The 27,808-nt window shown below is 41.8% G+C and overlaps 1 protein-coding gene across 1 annotated transcript; it reads left to right on the forward strand.

The window, feature by feature from the left end:
• On the forward strand, window positions 1-9,010 carry SLC7A13 (solute carrier family 7 member 13). Its single transcript, XM_081875062.1, has 5 exons — window positions 1-124; window positions 494-1,789; window positions 5,040-5,171; window positions 6,318-6,682; window positions 7,699-9,010. The coding sequence occupies exons 2-5, from the start codon at window positions 937-939 to the stop codon at window positions 7,930-7,932; spliced, it is 1,584 nt and encodes a 527-aa protein (XP_081731188.1). The 5' UTR covers window positions 1-124; window positions 494-936; the 3' UTR covers window positions 7,933-9,010.
• Window positions 9,011-27,808: the final 18,798 nt, after the last annotated feature.

The following is a 27,808-nucleotide window of genomic DNA, read 5'->3' on the forward strand; positions in this document are numbered from 1 at the left end:
TATGACTTGTTCAAGTAAAACTGTTCCTTTCTTGGCAGCCCCACCTCAGCCTATTTCGTAGGACAAATATAAAGAAAGGAAAACCCTCCTTGTAGATCTCTTCCAGGACCTTTGCACATTCCAGGTAAGCAAGCTTTGAAGTAAAGGGGTCCACTAAATGAGGTCTGCTTCCCTATCTGTGCTCACCCCCTTCAGGCACTCAGGATGGACTTGTTCCTTCACATTAGGACTGCAGCTTACTACGCAGTCAGGTTCCTCCGTCAAGAGTTTTTGCTCCATCTGTCTTTGCCTTGACAGCCTCCCCAACCTTGCATTTTAGTGTGAATTTCTCCTAATGCACACGTTTGCATGCAATTTTGCCCATTATCCACATAAAGCAACTTGTGCTAATACAATGCATTTTTGCTAATTATCCACATTTTTGCAAAGCAATTTTCACAAAAAAACCTAATGCATTTTTGCTTGTTTTTTTGGTATCCCTCTGTCTCGACAGACAATGGAGTCCACCTTTGGAGGTGAAGTCAAACCACTGCATTAGCAGCACCAAAGTGACCCTCCTTGGGGCACAAGCCTGGGTACTGTATATGGAGGTCCTGGGCTGCCCAGATGACAAGACCCCAATTGCTGATGTGGTCCAAAGCAGAGCAATATATTTGGCATTGGCTAATATATGCATCGTTATGCACAGATTAACTAGCATATGCCTTTTTTGTACACTTTACTTGGCTGAAGAACTTCATTGCAAAATTCAGAGAAGTGTGAATTCCCAAGGACGGCTGTGTTTCAGTTCTCTTTTTGTTCCAGAAAATGTGCCTTAATTTGAGAACACGCTGGTGATGGGGAATGCTATTTTCTATGACCCAGCCTGCTTCCTCGAAACAACATGGTTAATCATCAGCATTTTTCCTGTTAAACATAGGAGGATACAGGTTTGTAATGACCTTGCAAACAGTTTCAAGTAACGTTTCACTACAGTCAGAGGAGGAGATTAGGATCTTCGGGTTGCTAACGATTCTTTTTTTGGTGTGTGTGTGTGGAAATCACAGCAAAAGAAAACAAAGCGCCATGGGGAACGACGTGTGTGATCAGGTGGGTGAAGAAAATAAAAGCCAAAATGGCGAGATGCAACTCAAAAGAACCATAGGATATTTTGAAGGTGCCAGCTTTATCGTGGGCACCATTGTAGGGGCAGGGATCTTTGTCTCCCCCACTGGAGTGCTGAAATATTCCTTGCTCAATGTTGGCGTTGCCTTGATCATCTGGACAGCTTGTGGCATCGTATCGTTGATGGGCGCTCTCTGCTATGCAGAGTTGGGAACAGCGTTACCGCTCTCAGGAGGAGAATACAGCCACATCAAGAGAGCCCTGGGCTCTCCCTTGGCTTTCATCTTTCTGTGGACGGCAGTGTTCAACAAACCCGCTTCAAATGCCGCCCGGGCCTTGCTGTTTGCTGAGTATGCTACCAAGCCTTTCTACGGTGAGTGCCCGGTTCCCGACGTGCTGAAGAAATGTCTGGCTTTGGCGGTCCTCTGGTGCCTCGGGATCCTCAACGGTCGAAGTGTCAAGATGGCTGCTTGGGTGCAGACCGTTTTCACCGTCCTGAAGATGATGGCGCTCTCTGTAATCGCGGTTGGCGGGATTGTCCTGCTGATCAGGGGGAGGAAAGAGAACGTAGCAAGGTTTGAGAATGCCTTCGGCTCAGAGATCCCAGATGCTGCGCAGGTTGCAGAAGCGTTTTACCAGGGGCTCTATGCATATGGCGGCTGGTGGTCTCTCAACTATTTGTCAGGTATATCTCTCATTTTTGCTTTCAGTTGGCAGTTGTGAACTGAGGCTCCACACAGTAGTAGTAGTAGTAGTAGTAGTAGTAGTAGTAGTAGTAGTAATAATAATAATAATAATAATAATAGTAATAGTAATAATAATAACAATTTATTTATACCCTGCCGATCTGGCTGAGTTTCCCCAGGCACTCTGGGCAGCTCCCAATCACGTGTTAAAAACAGTACAGCGTTACATATTAAAAACTTCCCTGAACAGGGCTCCTTAAGATGTCTTCTGAATGTCAGGTAGTTGTTTATCTCTTTGACATCTGATGGGAGAGCATTCCACAGGGCGGGCGCCACTACCGAGAAGGCCCTCTGTCTGGTTCCCTGTAACCTCACTTCTCGCAATGAGGGAAGCACCAGAAGGCCCTCTGTGCTGGATCTCAGTGTCTTGGCTGAACGATGGGGGTGGAGATGCTCCTTCAGGTATACAGGACCGAGGCCGTCTTTACTTGACTTTACTTGATGATGAATAGAGTCCTGTACAGCTTCCTGGCTGGTTTCTTCATACAGGCCTGAAGCAATAATTTTCTAGGCCAAGGAAAGAGAAGGAGGGAAGACACTGCAGGGTGGATTATTCTAAAGCAGTAAACAACTAATTCACAAGGATTGAGCACAGTGAAGCAGTCGGTTTAATCACACAGAATACCACCTCACATTTCTGAACCCTAGGATTACCAGGGTTTTTGGTTTGTTTGTTTGTTTGTTTGTTTGTTTGTTTTTTTAAATGTTTGAGCTACTGTCATTCAATCAGGGAACACATAGATAAGTGTTAGGCCCAATTCTGGATCAGTTTCAGCCATGTGAAAGTATCCCTGCAGATGTTCTATCATCCTTTATCTTTGGCTATGCTCTGTGGTGCTGATGGAAGTCCAACATTATCTTGGATGGCCAAAGGTTTCCCATCCCTGATGGAAACCATGGTATTGCGATGTGAGCCAGGGAAGTTGTGAAGTATAAGATCCTAAATGCACACTAAAGGTACACATTGGATTCAGACAAATCCTGAATGATGATTCTAAATCAGCTGCTGTGGATGGATTCCGAACTTCTCTGAGCTGAAGCAGGATCTCTCTGAAGCACCCTGAACTGCTGGGGACCATTAAAGCTATTTGGGGTGATTAAGAGATCCAGATGTTTTTTAAAAAGCTATACAGACCATGTGCAGGGGTGCGAACTTGAATAAAATATGTGATCATGTGTCTGAAAAAAACTGAAACATATGATGAAAATACAGGGTGGTCCTGCAGACTGACAGGACTAGATTCTAATCTAGGAGTTGCCAATCCTTTGGGGCACATGGGCTTTTTGAAAGAGTGCTCTGGGACCCATGGTCTCTAGCTTCTTCTCCCCCCCCCTTACAGACAGAAGAGAAAGCATATGCATATGCACACACGCACACACGCACACGCACACGCACACACTTTGGGATTTTAAAAATATAGTCTAGACTCTAGGTGAAAGTCAGACATATCCTCTTAAATTTGCATGATTTTACATGGGACTCCACCACCGCCAGAAGCACCATCAATTTAAAGCTGATGGATTTTCATGATTTTTTAATAGGGTGGTAACCAAATCACCAGAAAATTTATACCTGTAGATATAAATGTGACCCACAGTTTTGAGGGGATCCCTCGTAAAAATTATGAGGATGCATAAGAATCCATACCCCAAAAGCATGTTTTTTTGTGCAATGACTGTGCCTGGGAACACCAGAGCTGATTTTTATGGTCCAGGTGTGATCTGTGATTTGCTGGTGGTGAGGAGTAGAGAAATCTGTAGAAAAAAACATGCAATATGAAGAGGATCCCTTTTACTGTACTGGATTTGACTTTTATCTCTTCCCTCTCTCTTTTTATCTCTTCCTTCTCTTTTTCTGACCCTTTGTTCTCACTCCCCACCCCAACACCCTCCCTCCCTTTGTCCTGCTCCCTGCTGCATCTTGATTTCTCCCCCTCCTGCCTCCTCCAGTCTCTCTGTTGCCTCCCCCATCTCTCAGTTAGCTCTCTGCATTTCTCTGTTACTGGGCTAGGTCACTGTTAGCCAAGCTACAGAACTATGCTTAAGCAGCCATCTCATACCTGGCGCAAGGAATGTATATCTGTGCCAAGAACAGAAACATAAGATAAGGAAAGCGGTTGGCACATAAGTAACTACCTACTTGGAGCATTCCAAGGTGGTGGTGAAATCTTCCCATTGGTTTGCACCTGGTTACAGCTGCTGTGAGTGTTGAACAAACCTAAGCAGTGTACATAATGTACGTATTGTCCTGAGTCTTTATATTTGCTCTGTTTCCTCAAGACTGAACTAGGACCACACAGTTACTTCCTGACAGGCATCAATTTGACTATTGTTACTGGTTCTCAGAACAGCAACTGGTGATGTAATCACTGCAAATTGATTCAGTAAAACACAATGGCTGGGATCTGAAATTCCACAAAGTTGCAATGAACACTCTTAAAATAATTCTCTTCCGTTTCAAGCAAAGCTTTACATATGGAACATCCCGAACACTGTGGTTTAGAGAAGGCCACTGTTGTATGAGACGTCTCCATTCACCCCATATCAGTTGGCTTGGAGTTCCTATAGAAAAATGGTCTTATGCATCCTTTCTGATTTTACTCTGTTTTAGCTTTATAGTATGGGGAATGTTTTTGCAATGATCAACATGGTACTTGGAGGAACATAAGTTAGTAAAGAAAATATAGCCGAAGAAGCATAAATGGAAGTGAAATTCTTTGTTTTGCAAAATAACAGGATACGGGGGGCGGGGCCAGGGGGAGAGAATAGCAATAATCATGCCAGATAAAAACATGGTATAAGAATAAATGTAAAGCAGATTTTCACAAGATTCAGCACCAATTTTCAAATTCAGCATGTGCAAATTCACAAAAAGAGCATAGTCGTGAGTCTAGTAAAAGAAGTTATGATGTATGCTTTCTCCCTTTACAAACAAATGTTTTGGAATGATTTCCTGGCAGAGGGCCTTCTCGATGGTGGCACCCACCCTGTGGAATGCCCTCCCACCAGATGTCAAGGAAATGAACAAGTATCTGACTTTTAGAAGACATCTGAAGGCAGCCATGTTAGGGAAGTTTTTCATGTTTGAAGTTTTATTCTGTTTAATATTCTGTTGAAAGCTGCCCAGAGTGGCTGGGGAATAAATAACAACTTCTTCTTCTTCTTCTTCTTCTTCATTTTCTATTTCAGAGGAAGTTAAAAATCCCAGCAGGAACATTCCATTGACTGTGATGACAACACTTCCTTCAATAACTGTGTTTTACTTGCTTGTGAACATTTCATACCTGACAGTTCTCACACCAAAGGAGGTTGTCTCCTCAGGTAGGCTGATTGGTTTGCATTTTTTATTCAAGAACTGATCATAGATATAATACATATTCAGTAGATAATAGAGATGGATGACCTGACAATTGTGTTTTCTCCATTTCTTATTTTTCCAATCTTATGCTCAGTTTACTACTCTGCACCAATATGTGATTTTTTAAAGTCAGCATGTTAATGTGCATTTCTCCTTATTCTTGTATGCATTTCCCCCCAAATATAAACATTTTTTTAATAAACAATTTCCCATATTGTTAATATTATGTTCACATTTATACATTTCTGTGCACACTTTCCTCTACAATATGCATGTTTTGATTGGAGAAGTTCAGAAAAGTGAGAATTTTGAAGGATAGCTGTGTTTCAGTTTGGGTTTTGCTCCAGGAAGTACAAATTAGGCAGGCTCATATTAAAATGTGAACCAAACCAAAACGAGGCAGGCCAGGGTCTCAAGCAAACCAAAGCAGAGATTTTGCTACTAAATTCAGAGTTTAAAAAGCATGCAATTATGAACTATGTTAAAGACGGCAGAAAATCAGATTTATGTTTGTGTGTTTAACTGAAGCCCCATTTGGTGATTTTTTGAAGTACATTTTAAATTGTCAGTTGTTTAGCCTATCCCGATCAGGCATAAGGGATGACGAATGAAACCAAATAAGCGACTGTTCAAGACTAGTTATGCAACAATGTGAAGGTAGCATGCTAGCCTTTTACTATTTTAAAACTATACCTAATATAAAATAATTCCCCTCTGCTTTGGGATGAGACTCAAATCCCATTGAAATTTATGGATGAATTTCTCTTCCAAGTGATGATGCGTGGTTTGTTGTAAAGAAGACGACGACATAAATTCAATGTGACCAGCATTATTACTGATTGCTGTAGGTGTACAATCTTGTTTCTGGGAATACAGATGACATCACTGCAACACACTTCAGCAACAAGGTGGTGTGTGTGTGTGTATGTATATATATGTCTGTGTGTATATGTGTGTTTGCAATAAATACATAATTTGGCTAATACCTCCAACTGCTAGCGCTTTAAATGGTCTGGCGGCCACTGAAACATGAGACTAAACTTGATGATCCAGGAGAGCTGTCAAACTGTCACCAGGAGTCTGCTAATGATGTCAATGTTTCCTTGCAGTCGCTGTAGCAGTCACTTGGGCTGACAGGGTGATCCCTTCAGTTGCCTGGATAATTCCTGCATCTGTGGCCATCTCCATATTTGGCGCCCTCAACAGCAGCGTATTTACACTCGGACGATTGACCTACGCTGGAAGCCAATCCGGACATTTGCCCACCATAGTATCCATGCTCAATGTCCACCACTGGACCCCAGCGCCAGCCATGATTTTCTCAACTGTCGTTGCATCCATTTTTATTATCCCATCAGACCTAATTGCTTTAACCAATTATTTTGGCTTCTCCGTTTGGCTGATGATTGGATTAACTTGCACTAGCCTGATTGTCCTCCGCTACCAAGAGCCTAATCTGCACAGGCCATACAAGGTAAAAAGAAATACCTAATTAATTGCCATATAAATAACACGCGAGTCTTGCAAGCTTTAAGCTATGGACACTATAAGCTCAACCCCATTGATACTAGATGGGACATATGTGCATTAGAAATTGCCTTATGCTTAGATAGATGATTGGTGCATCTAGTCTGTATTGTATACACTGTCTGGCAGCAAACCTTTTGGAGGGTCAGGCAGAGGTTTTCTACATAAACCTTTATATAAACCTATATATATTAGGAGGTGAGCCTACTGAGTGAAGAACATGCAATTATAGGACAGAATTCTTTTTTAACCTTGCCAAAAGACCACATCTTGGTATGATCCAGAATTACATTTTGCCATTTTGGATAGAATTGTTTTTAAAAGGTAGATCTACACTGCCATCTTAGCCGTGTCTATTCAGAAATAAGTCCTGCTGAATTCAATGGGGCTTGAATTCAGAGAAGGTGGAGGTTAGAATTGCAGCTTTCATTGCACATGGGTGTGTATTAGGGGAAAAGAAAAAGTGTCCGAAATATAGGGGTGGACTCTAAGCAGTGATGCTGTGCACATATGGAAAATGGCAGGGGGACTTGTACTGAAAGGGAGACAGGTATTTTACTCAGCTACGGCTGCAGAATCAAAGGCAAATTCTGAAAGTGCAACACCAAACGAATGAGCCATAATGCAAGGATAGGTCCAGACAGGACCACCTTGTATTGAGACAAGCCAAGCTTCACATGTGAAAAATGACTGAACAGTTATTTATACCATCCCCAGTGACTGTAGGAAGATCACTCAGTACTCAGGAAGTCTGGAGGAAATCTCTTGCATAATGCAGCTCTGGAGAGATTCTGCCTGGGGCTCTTTCAGTTCTTACCACCTGTCCCCCAAAATAGTTGGTTGGCAGCACAAGCATCATTTCTGCTCAGAATATGAAGCGTATTTTATTTTTCTGCAGTTTTTTCCCCATGCTTGTTCATATATCTGACATTTGCTTCCCCAAACACCTTTTCTGTTTTGCAGGTTTTCTTACCTGTCGCTTTCGGGATGGTGGCGATTTCACTGTTCTTAGTTTTAGCTCCTATAGTCTGGTCTCCAAAGGTGCAGTACATTTACGCTTCCATTTTTATGCTTGGGGGTCTCCTCTTATACGTGCCTTTTGTCCATTTTAAAATTCATTTTGCGTTTATTGACAAAATCACTTGCTACCTGCAGCTGTTGCTGGAGGTGTCACCTCCTCATTATAAATCTGAGTAACAGCAAAGGTTCATACTTGGCTGCCTTTTTTGGGGGGGGTGAAGAATGTGGCTTGGGTCTAGAATAGCACAAATGGAATATTGCTTCCTACAGCCTTCTCTCCAAGGGGGTGGGGGAGACAGTTGGTTTTAATGCAGACCCACCTAATTTGCATTTCTTGAAACAATACGCAAACTGAAATGCAACTCACTGTTGAAATTTGCACTTCTGATTTTGCAATGCTGTTCTCCAACCCAAAGAGATGTGTACAAAAAAATTGTATATTAGGGAAAATTATGCAGTAAAATGTGTATATCATACCTTCCAGCAGCTTGTGTCCGAAAGCTGGGATGCATGTCTTCCCACCTGTGCTCCTGGGTGACTCAAATGTCCCGCATGAGATTATGGAGCCCAAAATACATGCTTTCTTTCAGGAGAGATCTTGCCGCAGAATCTCACGAGATCAAGGCACCCAAATGGCTGCTGTGGTTTTATGCAAGAAAATCGGATGCCACATTCCCCCCCCCCCCGAACATTTTCAGGCTATGATATATTCAGGAGACTAACACAAAAAATGCATTGTATTAGAGTAAATCAGATACAGAAATATGTATATTAGGAGAAATGCATATTAAATGCAGATGAATTTTTGTGAGGTCTTAAAAAAAATCACAAACTGATTTGTAAATATCCTGAACTGAACATAAGATTTGAAAAATGAGAAACAGAGAGAAACTAAAACCGACAGATTTGTCAGTCTGTATTTCTCACTTCATCTCCCTGGACCACCACCTCAAAGCACAAGTGGGAGAAAGGTTACACAATCCCCATTGTGTGAGCGTTTTTCTGCATCTCACCCAATGTTTCTTAAGGTTACAAGTTAGTAGAGCTGTCACCTGGTTAAAGGACTCTGAATCTGAAAGCAGCCCATTGCCCCTTTTTTCTTGCTTGCATTTTAAACTTTATTTCAAAACAAAAGAAAACCCAGTTTGCTGGCTGAAGATGACTTTCCTAGTAACCCAAACTTGTGTTAAACTGTGTTTAAGCATTGTGTTTTAATGCCAATGGGACATTAGGTGAAGGGCAGGAATTAATAATAATAATAATAATAATAATAATAATAATAATAATAATATAATTGGATGGAATAATTTTTAAGCGTGACTGATTTCAGATGGTTTTTTATTGTAATTGTTTTTGGAAGGTTTTAGAATGTTTTTGCTTTTGTTTTCTTATGGTATATCTGTTTGCTGTTCTGGGCTCCTGGGTGAGATATAAATTGAATAAATAATAATGGGAAAAACTCTTGGGATATCATTTTTAAGAGCACATTCTAGTATGTTTCGTTTTTCCAACAATTAAACTAAAAACTAAACATAGTAATTGTTTGTCAAGTCGAATAGAGAAAAGCCACAACTTCTTTAAAATGGCAATGCCCTATTATCTATTTTCAGGTTGTTATTTATTAGGTCTTCTTCTTTAGTGATCACTCATAGCTGAGTAAGATTGTCTTCCATGAACATGGTTTTAACAGTGACTGCGGAGGCCATTTCTGGATCCACACGTCCTTCCACAGTGGGGACATTGGTTTCCGGACGGGAGTTCATCATGGTGAGGGTTTGCTAAGCGTGCCTTCATTTTAGCACATTTCTCCCTTTAGCCCTGAGTTCAAGTGTCTTCAAAGGCCACGACATCTTTGGTAAAGGCTGTTTTACATTGGAGCACTCACAGGCCAATTGTCAGTGTTTATACTACATATTAGGTACCACCTGAGGATGTGACTAGCCCGGGAATTATTATTTTTCCAGAACTAAATTTACTGTCTTTTGCCCAGACATCCACCCCTGGTTCCCCCACAAGCTTTCTTCATTTCAGCAACCTAATTAGGGTGTTGGGGGAAGACCCACATTTTTTATTATTACAGTTGTACCTCGGAAGTCGAATGGAATCCGTTCCGGAAGTCTGTTCGACTTCTGAAATGTTCAGCTTCCAAAGCATGGCTTCTGATTGGCTTCAGGAAGCTCCTGCGGCCAATTGGAAGCCGTGGAAGCCCAGTCAGATGTTCAGGTTCCAAAAGAACGTTCGAAAACTGGAACACTCACTTTCAGTTTTTGATTGTTCAGGAGCCGAAACGTTCGATTCCAAAGGTGCTTGGGAGCCAAGGTACGACTGTATTACTATTGTTAAACAACTGGAAGCCAGAAATCTTTGCCTATATAAATCACAGGAATCTACCAATACAGCCCAGTCTCCAGTCTCTCTACCCTTGTTCTATACATTAAGTTGAAAATCTTAATTATTTTGGTCAACTGCCATTTTGCATTCATGGGCGAATTGATAACTGCTCTGAGGCTTCAAAATGAAGATGACTCAACATCAGATTCCATAAATAAATTTCATTTCCTCATATTGCCCCTTGTTACCCTTGACTCTGTGACCGCCCCCGTCACTTGCATGATCCATAAGAAACTATCCAATAACAGGGACATAGAATTTCAGAGGTGCCGTGGATGAGATATAGCTGTTTTGCAATCAAAACCTTGTACATGTATCCTATTTGGATACTTCACCTCTGTTTTTGCATCACAACAAATTATCCAATAATTTATTTTAATGCTTTGGTTATAGAAAACAGATGGGTGTCTTGAGTTCATATGTTTGAACCAGTCCGGGAGTTATGACCATGGAAAACTGAGCACAAATCATGTGTGTTCATGGACCTGTATATTGTGGCACTTGCAGATGTTTTGTGTCTGCACTTAAGTGATTCACTTGAGATTGGGAGTGTCAATAGCTAACCCAAAGTTCCATTTCACAAAACAGATAGTAGCCTTAGGCTGCGGTCCTATACACAGGGTGTGCATGGACCTGGATGTGCTTTGCACAAAGTGTGAGATTTCATTAGAAATGCAGGGATGCTACAACAGCAGGACAAGCAGTTATCCCTGAGCAAATAATTGGGTTTGGGATGCCAGGCTTACTTGTAGTTAGGGAGCGCCTATCAATACGTCCAGCAGATGGCACCACACAAACAATATCTGACCTGAAGTAGTAAGTAGATTATGCAGAACGCAAGAGAAACAGCAGCGACTCATTATTATTATTTTTGCAAGGTAAAAATGTAGATAAATCATTTTCTAGGTCAGAAACTTAAAATCTATTTGGTCCGTGCCCTGCTTTTGAAACTTTTATGAGCAACTCAGGAACACTTGACTTTAAAAGGATATTATTATCCCAAAGAATGTAACCATTGAATAATAATTGAGATATAGATGGAATATGTATACACACACACACAAACACACACACACACACACACACACACATAGTGGTACCTCTGGTTAAGAACTTAATTCGTTCTGGAGGTCCGTTCTTAACCTGAAACTGTTCTTAACCTGAGATACCACCTTAGCTAATGGGGCCTCCCGCTGCCACTGTGCCGAATTTCTGTTCTCATTCTGAGATAAATTTCTTAACCCGAGGTACTACTTCCGGGTTAGCGGAGTCTGTAACCTGAAGTGTTTGTAACCCAAAGTGTTTGCAACCTGAGGTACTACTGTATATACTGTATTCAGAGAGAGAGAGAGAGAGAGAGAGAGAGAGAGAGAGAGAGAAGTCAGTCCCCAAGAAACTATCAGAAGTACACAGTGTCACTGCCACCCTGGTGAGATGTTACTGCCTGCGAGGTCTGAAGGTACAAGGCCACCACTTGGCTGAAGCTAAGCAGGTCTGGGTTGGGTTAGTGCCTGGGTGGGGGACCACCTGAGAGCCATATGCATGCCATGATGCCTTCGGCTCCATGACAATACATCACATCCCTGTAGGTCAAGGCCAACATAGATGGTCCACTTGGGGCAAGCTGCAGTGACAGGAGGATGTTATGTTAGAGAGCCCTTAGATTTTCTACTGGGTCCCTAGGAGACAGAAAGTGCCTGGAAAGCCACTGTGTCTTGGTTGCCTGGCTACTTCTGCATCTGAATTGAAGGTAGCCAGAGCGCACAACTCCTTCATTCTGTGGCAGGTAAATACAGGGAACCATGTGTGGCATTGTGATGTTAACATATGAGAGTGCTGGAGGTGAAATAGTTAAACAAGTTACCCAATCAGAACCTAGGGGGTGGAGTCAGAGGGACTATAAAACCAGCTCTGGGAGGGGCGAAGGAGGAGTTCATTGGGAGTTGGGTGGTTGGTTGGAGTGGGAGTGAATTGGGATAGAGTCTGTGGGGAGGTTGAGTTACTGTAGTGAAATAAGCTGAGTCAGGAACAGGAGCTAGGAAGACAAGTAAATATCTGAGAGGTGGTTTAGTGAGTGAGAGCAGGTAGCAGAAGTTATAGGTCTGGATAGTCACCCCATGAATGTAATGGACCAATACCGTTTATGAAACCACACGCTAGTTAAACTGCAATAAATAAACAGAAGTTTATGTTCCAATTTAAACCTGACTGGACTCAGTATTGTACCAGGTAGGGCCTGGGTGGTGGCAGCGAGAAATAAAGCGATGGCACAGGGATCAATAGACGGTGAAACGTCCGGGGACCCTGTGTGATCGCCACAAGCATCATGCTTGCATCGCCCTGTAGGGGCTGCAGAAACCAACCTACTCTTGGGGTCTCCTCTCCTCTGAGACAGTTGTGACACTGTACACTGGCACCAACTCAGTGGGCACTTTCAATTGGTTTGTAACCATCACGAGCAGCAGTTACATTTTTGGAGGTAGTGGGAGAACTCAAAAAAGAACTGCATGCACAAGCCTCATTAAATTTCTAAAAAATACAGGAAGACGAAAGGGAAACATCAAAATTAATGGGACACTGTGTGGCAGACGAATTACAATACCCCTGGGAGCATTCAAATGGGTACTTGATGATGAGTAATAAATAACCACAGCAGTACTGTAAATAGTAATATCCATTATATAAGCGATCATCGCAACACTGTCAGAATGATCAAAAACAATAATGTTATTTTAGCAAACTGCCTGATCAGGCTGAGATCATGTAAGTTTAATGAAATGCAAACTGCAACAGACTAGAAGATGAACTGGCTCAGAACAGCAAACTCATCTCAACTCATAAATCCATATCAGATCAGTAGTAAAGCAGATCTTAATAAATCCTAGAGTTACTCACTGGACTCAAGATCTGCTGGACTCAATATTTGCCAACTTAGGCATGTGAAAACTTCACCTGAATCACCTACCCACCTTGTGATTAGGCTGCAAACAGAGCTTATGCGTGCCTCTGATAAATACTTTCCCACCTCTAATCCCTCATCCACACAATACCATTTGTTACAGCACAATTTTAATCTGAACTAGCACTTTTAAAAGAATCCATAAAAAGTGACCTCCATTCATACCAAGGACATCACGCTTCATTGTATTTTTTCCAGTCTTCCAATTAAAATACCAATTAAAATATTTGGCCAGGATAACCTTAGATCAATAACAGACGCCTAAGAGTCAGAAATTCTGATTCAGTGTAAGGCTGCAGCACAGCAGTGATAGACCTTTCTCCACCAACAACTCAAATGTTGAATAAATGTAGTCCCATTAAAATAAGCATTTCTTTTGAGCATTTGAAAACGTAGCTAATTCCTCTATGGGGAAGCTGGGCATAAACTTGAGTTGTTTAATTTGTGACCTCTTGAGCCTTGTTGCTGATCAGGTTATATAGAGGTTAATCACACAACTGTTGGTACCACACAACTGTTCTTCAACATATATAATTGAGAATAGTGCAAGCAGAACAAGAATATCTGCATTTATATTTGATTATTTCAGAATGCATTCTCCCTTCTACTAGTTATAGCAGAACTACGTATGGTATTGGAACCTATTCCCATTAAAAGCAGGTATCTTACAACCAACTGCTCATTTTTCCTGATTTCAACAAGCTTTGTCCAACAGGAACAGAGACAAGAAGCATGGGACTTTCCAGATAGTGTAGGACTCCAACTCCCAAAAGCCCCAGCCTGCTTGCCCAGTGGTCAATGTTGATGGGAGCTGTAGTCCAACAACATCTGGTGGACTATGGGTTCTCCATCCCTGTATTAGAGATATAAGCCCTAGAATCTTCTCTTATTGCAAGCAGAAAAAGTAGACAATGATTCTCAGGATTTCCAGATTCATGAGCAAGTTGTGTGCTTGGTCAGTGCAACCACAGAATCACACAGCCCGGAACATAACAGACCAATGGCATGTGCCAAGATGCCTCCATAAACTCAGCTGGAAGAATAAATGCTATTACGATGAAATTTTGGAACTAAACCCAAAGCTTAAAATGAATTCACATAATGTATTTCTGTGTTAATTATAATCCCGTATCCCCCAGACGACTATTAGACATTTAATGCCTCCTTGTTATTCTCATTCCGTTTGAGAAATGCTTGAAAATGTTCCAGCTGTAAAGTGGGTGGATAAAACAGCTGCTTCACTTAATACTTTAAGCCTTTTATGCAAAGACCTATTTCACTATATGGATATTTTAGACATCATAATCTCTCACGTGGAGGTTATACATCATGTCCTGCAACTCAAACTGTATATGCACAGAGATGGTTTCACATTCCTGTTGCTACAGCTGTAAGAATAATTTGCAATGAGCAGCCATTTGTGTGGGTCTCACCTGTGTCAGGACCATCTGTGGGTTGTGTCATTCTTTGAATCTGTTCCACTGATTGCAGGTCTGGAGATAGTTCTGTCAATACAAGGGACATTATTTGTGGATAATGCCATGTGTGCATATAGAAAGTGTCTGAGTTGTTGGCAATTTTCTGGTCTGCCTCCTGAAAAATGCAGATCTCTCATATCCTGCTTCTGATTCCAGGATTGCAACAGCAGCAGCAGCAACAGCAGCAACAACATCCTATCTCCTGACTTTCATTTTGAATAAATACCAAGGCAGTTAACAAATAAAAGCCAACAACAAAATAACATGTATGAAATCAATTATTTATCTAGCTACTCATAATTAAAATACATATTTCAGCATCCACTGAGGATCTCTGCTCCAAAGACTTGTTTGCTGACTAACATGCTCAAGGGCAATTGGCTTTCCCTTTCAGAAATGTGTACCCTTTCTTTTGTTTTCAGAGTATATAAAGACAGATCCAGAAACTGTGGCTTGAAGTAGATGATAATACCCCATGCACACGTATAAACAAAATATGAATATGCACATTGATTTATTTTCAGGCTTCTCAAAGATTACTTAGGATTTGTTAGGGATTATGAATAATAGTTGCCAATCCTCTTTTTCTTCTTTTACTAAATACTGCAAACTCCTTACTGAAAGTGCTGCTTGAAGATACCCTGAGGAAAGAATGGAAGAACCCTAAAGAAAATAATAATAGGTATGGGATAAATATAAAAGTTTACTCAAGACAGAAACACCACTTTGGCTTTCACCATTGGAAGCCATAGTGGTAAGGAAGAAGAAAATGGTGGAAAGTTGGGTGACCTATAGAAATTTACTAAGAGAGGAAGGTGGAGAATTTAAATTAAAGGAGTTTAAGGATTTCTCAGGAATGTTAACAACATGGATACAATATCATTTGAAAGAAGTATTTTATTTTATTTTTTTAATATTTATTAAGGTTTTTTTAGATATAAAATGCACACATAAAACAATCTTGCTTCTATCACAACAAATTCTTCGCTTCTTTGGACTCCCTCACGTCCCCCTCTCCCATTTACGTCGTTAAAAAATTTTTTTCCAAACAAATTATCAACTTGTTTACAGTCACATGTCCACACATTCAAATATAATCTAGCACTTTTTCCAATAAAATTTTTATATTTTCTTTAATCTCACTTAGCATCAAATTTAAATCTAGTTTAGTGGTGGCCAATTTTTTATAATCTAGCATCCTTCTTAACATTCAAACAAATTACAATGTTTTTGTAGATACATCTTGAATTTCTCCCAGTCTTCCTCCATCTTTTCTTCTCCCAGATCTCGGATTCTGCCAGTCATCTCGGCCAGTTGCATATAGTCCATCAGCTGCATCTGCCACTCTTCCAGTATGGGTAAATCTTGAGTTTTCCAATTTTTTGCGATGAGAATCCTTGCTGCTGAAAGAAGTATTTTAAAAAGATATGATTATTGTTCCCCAAACCCCCGTTTCATAACTAGAGAGATACCTGTTAGACTGTAATGTTAAAGTGATGTCTAAAATGCGTAAGATGTTACTGGAATGGGAGACAAAGGACGAACAAGTGAAATCTTCAGTGAGCAACGGGGAATAGATATTGGTCATGACATAGAAATGAAAGCATGGGAATGACTGTGGAATACAGATATAAAATTTACAGCGTGTTATGGGTTACGAGAAAATTATATGAAAATATTATATAGTTGGTATCTAACACCTAGTAGACTGGCGAAAATGTATAAATCAAAATCGAATAAGTGTTGGAAATGTAAAGCTGGCAGGGCAGCAGCTGAAGAAGGAGCAAAAAGGGTTTTATTGTGTGTGTGTTTCTTGTGGCTGATTAGCTGCTCTCCCTGTGCAAAGGTCAGAGGGGGCAGGGTTTCTGCTGAGGCAGGTGATTAGCTGTGCGGCGCGCACAGTTTGATCCATCTTTAGATTTAGGGGAGCTAGTCTCAAACGTTTGTTGGGGGAGACCTAGGGTTTTTTGGGGGGGAGTTATTTGTCCTGTCTGCACGCTTCTTATGATGGAGGACCACTGTAGCCAGCCCCAGCGACACGTTCTCAAGATGGAGAGTGAGGGAACAGTTGCAGTCGCCTGCGGTTCCTGCACAATGTTTGCCATCTTGCCAAAGGTTGCAGGCAGCTTTACCTGCAGCAATTGCATGTTGATTGCCCTCTTAAAAGACAAAGTCCAGCAACTGGAGGAACATGTGGCTACGCTCCAAAGAATTAGAGAGCTGGAGCTCTTCTTGGAAGCAACAGAGCACACCGTCTCCACCAAGGAGGAGACAGGGGACTCCCCTGAGAAGGAGGCTAGTTCACCAACACAGGAGCCAGATATATGGAGAAACATGACTCAAAGAAGTAGGAAGCCCAGGGTTCGCTCTGATTGTTTAGAAATACACAATCGCTTTGAGGTCCTCTCCCCTAGCATGGAAGACGAAGAGCAGACTCCATTTGAGGATCTCTCCCTCATTACAGTCGATCAGGTATATGAAGACGAGCAGCAAAGTCAGTCCTCAGGGAATGTGCAGGCGACCTTGGAACGGACAGCTCACGAAAGAACCACGACCAGACCTAAGAGGAGGCGTGTAGTGGTGATAGGGGATTCCCTACTGAGGGGAACAGAAGCAGTGATCTGTGGGCCTGACAAGATGTCTTGGGAAGTGTGCTGTCTCCCCGGGGCTAAGATCCAAGATGTAACTGAATGACTGCAAGGAATCATAAAACCTACTGACAAATACCCCTTCCTCTTGGTTCATGTGGGAACCAATGACACTGCAAGCAATAGCCTCCAGAAGATCAAGAGAGACTATGAGGCTCTGGGCAGGAAATTGAAGCAATTAAATGCACAAATTGTCATCTCATCTGTCCTCCCAGTTGAACGACGTGGCCCAGGGAGAGAGCGAAAAATAGTGGAAGTGAACAGCTGGCTTCGCAAATGGTGTAAACAGGAACGGTTTGGATTCTTAGATCACGGACTGCAGTTTCTTGAAGATGGACTTCTGGCAAGCGATGGGCTGCACCTCGCAACAGTTGGGAGGAATGTTTTTGCCAAAAATCTCAGAAACCTCATCAGGAGGGCTTTAAACTGACTAATGTGGGGGAGGGAGACAGTGCTCCTGAAGGTAGGAGTCTATCAATTGATGAAGATGATCATCCAAATGCCATAGACCAAATGGAGCAAATAGCATGCAGACCTAGTGGTGGGGTGGGAGGAAAAAATCCTTAAATAAGAGACACGGGGGAATGATTAATGGACTTCAATGTCTGTACACTAATGCGCAAAGCATGGGTAATAAACAAGATGAGCTTCAGCTCTTGGTACAGCAAACTAAATATGACATAATAGGCATCACTGAAACCTGGTGGGATAAGTCCCACGATTGGAATGTAATAATGGAGAGATACAATCTATTTCAGAGAAACAGACCAGACAAGAAAGGAGGAGGAGTGGCGTTATATGTCAGGGATGTGTATACCTGTGAAGAGATCCAAGATTTAGAACCTCAAAGCCAAAGTGAGAGCATTTGGGTCAAAATTAAGGGAGAGAAGAATAACAGGGACCTCATTGTGGGAGTTTACTATAGATCCCCAAGCCAAACGGAGGACATAGATGATGCCTTCCTGGAACAGATGGCCAAGCATGCAAAAGGAAGGGAGACAGTAGTAATGGGGGACTTCAATTACCCAGATATTTGTTGGATGTCAAACTCAGCCAAGAGCATAAGGTCAAACAGATTCCTCACTGGCCTTGCAAACAACTTCGTTGTCCAGAAAGTGGGAGAAGCAACAAGAGGAACAGCCATTTTAGACCTGGTCCTAACCAATGTTGATGACCTGGTTAGTGGGGTAGAAGTGGAAGGATCATGAGGCGTGAGTGATCATGCTCTTCTGAAGTTTACTATACAGCGGAAAGAAGCAGCCAAGCATACTAGGACTCAATTTCTTGACTTTAAGAAAGCCGACTTCATAAAACTTAGGGAAGTGCTGGGTGAGATCCCATGGACAGTAATACTAAAAGGAAAGGGAGTTCATGATGGCTGGGAGTTTGTTAAGAGGGAGATAGTAAAAGCACAATTTCAGGCAATACCAATGAGACGGAAACATGGAAGGTGCCTAAAGAAGCCAGGGTGGCTATCTAAAGAACTTTTAACTGAGTTAAGATTAAAAAAGGATGTGTACAAAAAATGGAAAAGGGGGGAAACCACCAAAGAGGAATTCAAACAAATAGCCAGCACGTGTAGACACAAAGTCAGAAAAGATAAAGCACAGAATGAACTCAGGCTTGCTAGAGAGGTTAAAAGCAACAAAAAAGGCTTTTATGGGTATGTTCGTAGCAAAAGAAAGAACAAAGAAACAGTGGGGTCACTCAGAGGAGAAGATGGTGAAATGCAAACAGGGGACACAGAAAGGGCTGAACTCCTCAATGCCTTCTTTGCCTCAGTCTTCTCCGATAAAGAAAACAATGCCCGACCTGAAGAATTTGGAGCAAATGATTCAGCAGAGGAAACACAGCCCAGAATAACTAAGGAGATAGTACAAGAATACTTGGCTAGATTAGATGTATTCAAGTCTCCAGGGCCAGATGAACTGCACCCAAGAGTATTAAAAGAACTGGCAGATGTGATCTCAGAACCACTGGCAGTCATCTTTGAGAATTCCTGGAGAACAGGCGAAGTCGCGGCAGACTGGAGGAGGGCAAATGTTGTCCCTATTTTCAAAAAGGGGAAAAGAGAGGACCCAAATAATTATTGCCCAGTCAGTCTGACATCAATACCAGGGAAGATTCTGGAGCAGATCATTAAGCAAACAGTCTGTGAGCACCTAGAAAGGAATGCTGTGATCACCAATAGTCAGCATGGATTTCTGAAAAATAAGTCATGTCAGACTAACCTGATCTCGTTTTTTGACAGAATTACAAGCCTGGTAGACGAAGGGAATGCAGTGGATGTAGCCTACCTTGATTTCAGCAAGGCATTTGTCAAGGTGCCCCATGATATTCTTGTAAAGAAGCTGGTAAAATGCGGACTTGACTATGCTACCACTCAGTGGATTTGTAACTGGCTGACTGACCGAACCCAAAAGGGTGCTCATCAATGGTTCCTCTTCATCCTGGAGAAGAGTGACTAGTGGGGTGCCACAGGGTTCTGTCTTGGGCCCGGTCTTATTCAACATCTTTATCAACGACTTGGATGATGGACTCAAGGGCATCCTGATCAAATTTGCAGATGACACCAAACTGGGAGGGGTGGCTAACACCCCAGAGGACAGGATCACACTTTAAAACGACCTTGACAGATTAGAGAACTGGGCCAAAACAAACAAGATGAATTTTAATAGGGAGAAATGTAAAGTATTGCACTTGAGCAAAAAAAATGAGAGGCACAAATGCAAGATGGGTGACACTTGGCTTGAGAGCAGTACATGTGAAAAGGATCTAGGAGTCTTGGTTGACCACAAACTTGACATGAGCCAACAGTGTGACACGGCAGCTAAAAAAGCCAATGCAATTCTGGGCTGCATCAATAGGAGTATTGCATCTAGATCAAGGGAAGTAATAGTGCCACTGTATTCTGCTCTGGTCAGACCCCACCTGGAGTACTGTGTCCAGTTCTGGGCACCACAGTTCAAGAAGGACACAGACAAACTGGAACGTGTCCAGAGGAGGGCAACCAAAATGGTCAAAGGCCTGGAAATCATGCCTTATGAAGAACGGCTAAGGGAGCTGGGCATGTTTAGCCTGGAGAAGAGGAGGTTAAGGGGTGATATGATAGCCATGTTCAAATATATAAAAGGATGTCACATAGAGGAGGGAGAAAGGTTGTTTTCTGCTGCTCCAGAGAAGCGGACACGGAGCAATGGTTCCAAACTACAAGAAAGAAGATTCCACCTAAACATTAGGAAGAACTTCCTGACAGTGGAATTTGCTGCCAAGGAGTGTGGTGGAGTCTCCTTCTTTGGAGGTCTTTAAGCAGAGGCTTGACAACCATATGTCAGGAGTGCTCTGATGGTGTTTCCTGCTTGGCAGGGGGTTGGACTCGATGGCCCTTGTGGTCTCTTCCAACTCTATGATTCTATGAAAAAGAAGGTACATTTTTTTCACATGTGGTGGTGTCAGGAACTGGGCAGAGGAAAAATGGTGGAGACCACCTCCCCATCCTGACCCCTCCAGGGAGGAGGAAGAGGAAGACAGTACATATTTACAGCAGGGGTTTGAGGGAGGTAGCAGCTCAGAGGCAGATGAGGGGGAAAGCTGGGAAATAATGGGAGAGCCAGAAGAACACCCAGCTGACGCGTTGTCATTAGAAAGCATTCCAGACCCACCATCTCCCAGAACCCGGCGAGCCTTCAAAGTAGGAGAGCACAGAGCTCAAAGACAGAGGGCATGTAGCAGCCCCCGTAGAAGTGATGAATGAGGAAGTGGGAGAGACAGGGGGTGGGGTGGAGATTCACTCAGGACAACGCCATTATCCAAGAGGCTGGGTTCTATAGCCTTGCTCTGTAAAGATTGAAATAAAAAAGATGATAAGAAACTTTTCCATGTCTTTATACTTTCCTGGACAACCAGCCGGGAGCTGCTGACAGCATCCTGACAAGTGGTCTTGTAATAAGGTTAAAGCTTACTGGGAAAACATATATAATGTTAAAGAAAAGCCAATAAAAATGCATTTTTTTTAAAAAAAAAAGATGTTTAAGATAACATTTGTAAAAAAAAACAAAAACAAAAACCCAGAAGCTTTTCTATTGGGAATTATAGGATCAGAACTATCTAAACAGTACAGAAATTCATTTATGTATGCAACTACAGCTGCAAGAATGTTATTTGCTCAAAAATGAAAAGAAGAAGTCCTGAGAGAAAAATGGCTACAGAAACTAATGGATTATGCAGAAATGGCAAAACCTTTCAGAAGAATAAGAAATCAAGACGACACACTTTTTATAAAGGAATGGAAATAATTTATTGAATCTTTCCAAACAAACTGTAAACAGATTAAGACATTGGCAGGATTATTGTAATAACTTGTAGCTTCAAAAAAACATATATGAGAACAGATGAATAAAAGAATAAGTCAAGATAATTTGAAATATGCAGGGAATAATGAAAATAAATTTAAGGAACCGCAAAAAGAGGAGGAAGGAAGGTTTCAAATGTTAGAATTATTGTTGAACTATCGTTGAAATGTATATAAATGAAGACTATAAATAAAATAGTAAAAAATAAAATAATAATAATAATAATTAATAGAGTTTTCTACCAGAAATGCATGAATTGATCCTTCCTTTATGCCTTAGCTAGACAAGGAGCTATAGGAAAGATCAGGCACAGAATAATTAAAGAGAGATGGGGAATCTGTGGCCCTCCAGCTCTGACCCTCCTACAACTCCCATCATTCCTGGCTGTTGGCCATTTCAATTGTGATACCAGATCTGCTTGTGTGTCACAGGAACATGTGTAACTTACACATCTGTTCACAGAAAATGGGGAAATTAATGATAATCCTCTTGGAATCCTTACTGGATACAATTGCATGCCATAGCCAGGACTGCACCAGCTATAAATAGCATGCTTACTTTGAGGAAAATAGAAACTTTTAAAAAAAGAAAAACTTTTTTCTCTTTTTGAAAAAAAAGAATAAAATAATTTAAGAGTAAAAATGATATATTGTGTGATTTGGGAATGTGACCTTTGACCCCAGTGCTCTAAGAAATTACTTTCCTTCTTTGTGAGCCACAGAATGTCCAAGTGTAAAGTATGAGCATAAACTCCATCTGTCCTTACAATTCAGTTTCAACCATGACAAAGCATACATATCAATAACTCTGAATGTTCTGCTTCAAAATGGCACTCTGCAGAATTAGTAGACCATTACTTGTAAGGCAGTGGTCATATTTACCGAAAGGAAGAGAAAGGAGAAGCAATAATAATTTATGCTCCTTTGCCGTAAAGATCTCCACTAGGTCTTTACAATTTAAGAAACCGATTTTGGGATGGAAATTGCACTGGCATATGTGTAAGATGCTGTTTCCTTGACACACCATTTATCGTAATAATTTACATTCCATGCTATTGATCATGCACATTAAGTGGTTTTTAAATGCTTGCTTTCAAAGGGAACTGACTCATGTTCCTGCATTTGACAGTGTATCATTCATAAATGTGTTCCAATATTTTTTTTTATCTTGTAAAAAACGAATACTGAACTGATGGGCATATGAACTGTAGTCAGCAATAAGGTGCAATGGTAGATTTATTACAAAAGTAATAAGCCCAGCATGTTCCAGGAAACAAGAGTTCAGAGCCAAACCTGAAGGACTGTCCTGTAGAGGGCCTCAAGCATCCAAGCCAAAGTCCATAAACATGGGCAATTAAACAAGCACAGTACCTTAGCTCTGCTTCCCTTTGGTACTTTGCCTGATGGTTGCAGCACCTGGGCTTGATGAGGCAGGTGACCCTCCCCTGTCTTGAGCCTACTCCGGCTGAGGACTCATAGACCTTCTCCCAGAGCTAATGAGCCTCATCTGGCCAGGTAGTGAGCTGTGCTGTGGGCCCTTGCCTGCCTCAGCTTCCAAGAGCACTCCACTGCTCTATGCCTCAGAGCCTGCTGTGCTCATGGAGGTAATAATAATAATAATAATAATAATAATAATAATAATTTATTATTTGTATCCCGCCCATGTGGCTGGGTCTCCCCAGCCACTCTGGGCGGCTTTCAACAAAGATTAAAAATACATTAAAATGTCACACATTAAAAACTTCCCTGAACAGGGCTGCCTTCAGATGTCTTCTAAATGTCAGGTAGTTGTTTATCTCTTTGTTTATCTCCTTCTGCCCTGTCTCTGTGCTGGAATCAGGAGGTTGGTCACAGACAGCAAAGCAAACTCTCAGAGAAGGAGAGCAGAGATCACTAGTAAGCATCGTTTCATATTACACAGTCAAGCAAGACAGTTGCAGATCATCACAGCATGGCTTGATAGCTCCAAAGAGATATATCCTTCCATAGCAAATACCAGTATCTGAGAAGGGATTTTCCTCATGGCCAAGGGAAGGGGAGGAAAGTTGTTTTTCCATGGAGTTGTAGTAGTTCTGTCCCTGTCAACCATGTGGCCGTCTCTGTCAGCATCGCCCTTGAGCCAGTGTCACCAACTGGACTCATCCACTTCAGCCCCGACTGGGATAGGCAAGCTGGGTAGCACTTCCAGAGACCACCTTCTGCACAGGAACAGGTCAAAGTGCTGTAGACTCACAGCTTAGAGTTGTGAGCACCGGATTCACTTCCACAAGAAGACAGTTGTCACACAGCAGAGTATAGCAGAGTCTAGCAGAGCACAAACGACTCGGAGAGCAGCTCTGTAGAATATCTTCTTTATTCTATCTACAACTATAATATACAACTATATACAGAGCTAAATGAGGTCTAAGCATAAATCTGAATGCTAAACTGCACTGAGTGACTGCAGCTGCTCTTAGCAGCAATCTTATCTATACACACGATAGATAAGACTCAGTCTCTCTCTCTCCGACACACTGACTGACTGACTGACTCTTTGATGTTAGGCTGGAGTGGAATAAGTAGAGAGCAGAACACCGCCCCCTCCTCTCTGGAAAATCACCAGACTCATCAGGAGATTCTTGGATATGGGAGGGGTGAAATCTCCTCAGTCTCTACTACCAGTGCAAAGTCTTTGTGAAAACATCCAGGCCATGCAATTCTAACATAGTCACATTGAACCAGTACTGCTCTTCAGATTGTTCCACAAATGTTTTTTAAGCAACATTTTGAGTCTGCTCATATCTTCCTCAACTTCCTCAGGTCAGTTCATTCTCCTCACCTAATTTCTTTTTAATTAATAAATAACAACAACAACAACAACAACAACAACAACAACAACAACAAGTTTTTATTAAGGATTATATTGTGATATAAAACAAACAAACAAGAAAAAGTACATATAGCATCTCTGTTTTTGATTCATAATCTTTTTCACAGTTCGTTTATGTTCTGTTTGAGACACTATTGTCATAGACATCATGCAGTTGGAGGGAAAGAGAGGGAAGAGAAGGAGGGAGGGAGGGAGAGGAAAAGGTGACGTTCTTTTGTTCTATTCAGTAGCATTTGTGTAGGGAATCGTGCTGTTATTGAATAACAGTTTGACTTTCCTCCGAGGCTTCAGAGAAAACAAGCACCCCATCTTTGTCCAAAATCAAAATGAAGAAGAACCTGAAAGTTCCCAACATGCTCCACCATCTCATAGGCTCACGGAGTTGCTGGGAATCTTGTAGGCCAGATTGCAGTCCATCCCCTGCTTTGATGCAGGAGATCCAGAGTTAGACCATCTCTGACAGATGAATGTCCAGCTTCTGTCTGAAGACCTTCAGTGAAGGAAGCTCACAACCCCCATCAGTAATTGGTTCCAATGTCAAACTGCTGTTGCTGCCAAAAAACCCCTGCAAATATTCAGGAGAAACCTACCCTCCTGCAACTGAAGATGAGGCACGGAGAACAAGTCTTGGCTTCCTGCACATGATAGTCTTTTAGTTATAGTGTGATAGCTATCTTGCACCACATACTCTTCTCTTCTCCTGGCTAAACAAACCCGGTTCCTTTCACCCTTCTTCATAGGATTTGCTTTCCATATGCCTGAGCATCTTTTGTTATTGTGCTCCAGACTGCTCTAATAGTCTATAGACTTCTTAAAGTGTGGTGCTGAGAAACTGGCTAATGTTCTTAACTTCAGGCTTGCCTTTGCCTAAATACCGCAACAGTCATGTAAATTACAACTTGAGAGATAGGATGATTTAAACCGATGGCTGGTCTGTTTGTGACAAAACTCGTTTCATATTGGAACGGGAGGGGGGAAAACGAAGAATTGATGCTGGCGGCAAAATTGCTACTTGATGTTACTGCCACAAAGGCCATGAGGCTGTAATAAGAGCTACCTGCATTCAGTCACCAGACATCAGATCAATCTTTCACGGCAATTTGCAGATGAAGGTCTTTGGGGGAAGTTTTCTTTTTCAATCCTGATGTATGGTTTGCTTGGCTCAAGGAAAGCAAATACCACAAACAGATCATTCAAAGGATGAATAAATTTTTATATTATAGAGAAGGCTACATGGAGCTTTTCTAGATGAGACTGCACATTTATGAAACCAAAGTTTTAAATGAAAAGCTGCCACCTTTAGGAGAAGATGAAAGCAGCCCGCTAGTAACTTCAGAGTTGCAATATTTGAGCTTCATGCAACGTGAGTCCTTGTGGGCCTAAATACTTTTGAAAGTAGCCAGGCAGTTAAAATGAGTACTTACCCCTTTATCTGGGTGGGCAGCTGTTGCAGAACCTTGCAACATCCCTGGGCAGCCAGAATGCACATGGCTAGGTGACCATTGGGGAATTCCCCTGGCCACCTGGGTAGCAGGGCTGGAGTCCTTCATTTCAAATTGGCCAGTGAGAGTCCTCCTCTGGAGGGTGTGCCTTGTTGGCTGAAAGGGCATTGGCTGTCCACCTGCCTGGGCAGCCAGTGAGGCATAAAAGCCGATTGTGCCTTTCACCCTCAGCGCAGTTGGCCATGTTCCATTACTCTCCTATTTCACACAATTGTGTAAATATCATAAGGCTGCAATCCTGCAAGAAATAGGAAAGTTTTCAGCAAGTGTCTAAAATGCTGTAGCAAGAGGGGAGCCTGCCTAAAGTCAACAGGCAGGGAGTTCCAAAGCACATATGGTGCCACGCTCAAAGACTGAGAGCCAGTGTGGTGTAGTGATTAAGAGCAGCAGTCTTGCAATCTGGGGAACCGGGTTCACTTCCCCACTCCTCCACATGCAGCTGCTGGGTGACCTTGGGCCAGTCACACTTCCCTGAAGTCTCTCAGCCCCATTCACCTCCAAGAGTGTTTGTTGTAGGTGAGGAAGGGAAAGGAGATTGTTAGCCGCTTTGAGACTCCTTAGGGTAGTGATAAAGCGGGATATCAAATCCAAACTACTCTTCTTCTTCTTCTTCTTCTTCTTCTTCTTCTTCTTCTTCTTCTTCTCCTTGCAAATGCAGAAGGAACATTACTGGCACTTGTCAAAGTGCAAGTTCCACAGAGGAAAGCAGTCAACATCCAATGTAGGGTTGATCTGGGGCATCATTGGAAATTTAAATGATGACTTGTGGCCATCTACTCACCATCTGGTCGAGGGATGGTGGGCTTTGCTGCGGACTCCAGCCACTGCCGGATGGTGCTAGATGCTGAAAATGGGCTTGGAGAAGAGAACTTTTTTAAAAATTTAGAAGAGTAATTCTGTCCTTGGTAGCCTAATCCCAGAAGACCATTTAGTGCATGCATATGGTACTTTTATCCAAGCGAAGCATTCAGCGTCTCAGTTAATAGTTTCTTCCTATTCTCTCCACTAAAAGCAGTAATCTTTATAGTGCTGCTGCAAAATATTGGCAAGAACTATAAATAAGAAAAAAGAGGGGTAAAAAAAAATGCATATTGAAGAAAGATCAAAGCATTCATAAAGGGTATTCAGTACACAAAGGAAAAGGCTTGCAGGCAATTCAGAGTCGATACTAAGATGATAATCAAGAGAGCTTGAGGTAGAAAATGATTCTTATTAAATAGTGGTTCAGATTAGCCTCCTCGCTTCAAGCAAATTGCCTTCCCGCAGAATTTCTATGGGATTTTAAGAAATAACTTCACAGGCTATCTTGAAAAACTGACCTTCAGAGTTCATCTCCATACACATCAGCAAAGAGCCTCTTTATATGTATATATTTTCTCATGTTGTAAATGCTACAGACGCTTCCTCTGTAAACCATCAGGACTATACATGGAGCTGTTTTATTAGGTTGTACACTGAAATGCATATACTCATGTGAAGACAGTAGGTCACAAGATCAGAGAGTAGGTTACAAAATCAGATTTTTAAATAAATCTGAAGCTTGTTGTGTGTGCCCTTTGGTTAGTCACAGTCTCTCAGTCTACCCTACATCATTGGTTTGTTGTGATGATCACAGGGAAGAGGAAAGCAGCAATAACCAAGCACAGTGGGCATTTTAAGAGAAATGTGCTAATTCTCCTTCATTATAATAAATGGCTTGAATGATGATCAGCAGTATTTTCTGACTTCACGAAGTGCCTGTTTCAGGACACACGTGTATCTCAAAGCCAAAAGTTTCTGAAAGGAGTGTCAGGTTTGCATGTAAGAAGGGCAGGTTCGATTGCAAAGATGCAAACTTTGTTACACCCCTGTCCAG

The sequence above is a fragment of the Podarcis erhardii genome (assembly GCF_964252035.2).
Source record: "Podarcis erhardii genome assembly, chromosome: 8".
Classification (NCBI taxonomy): Eukaryota; Metazoa; Chordata; class Lepidosauria; order Squamata; family Lacertidae; genus Podarcis; species Podarcis erhardii.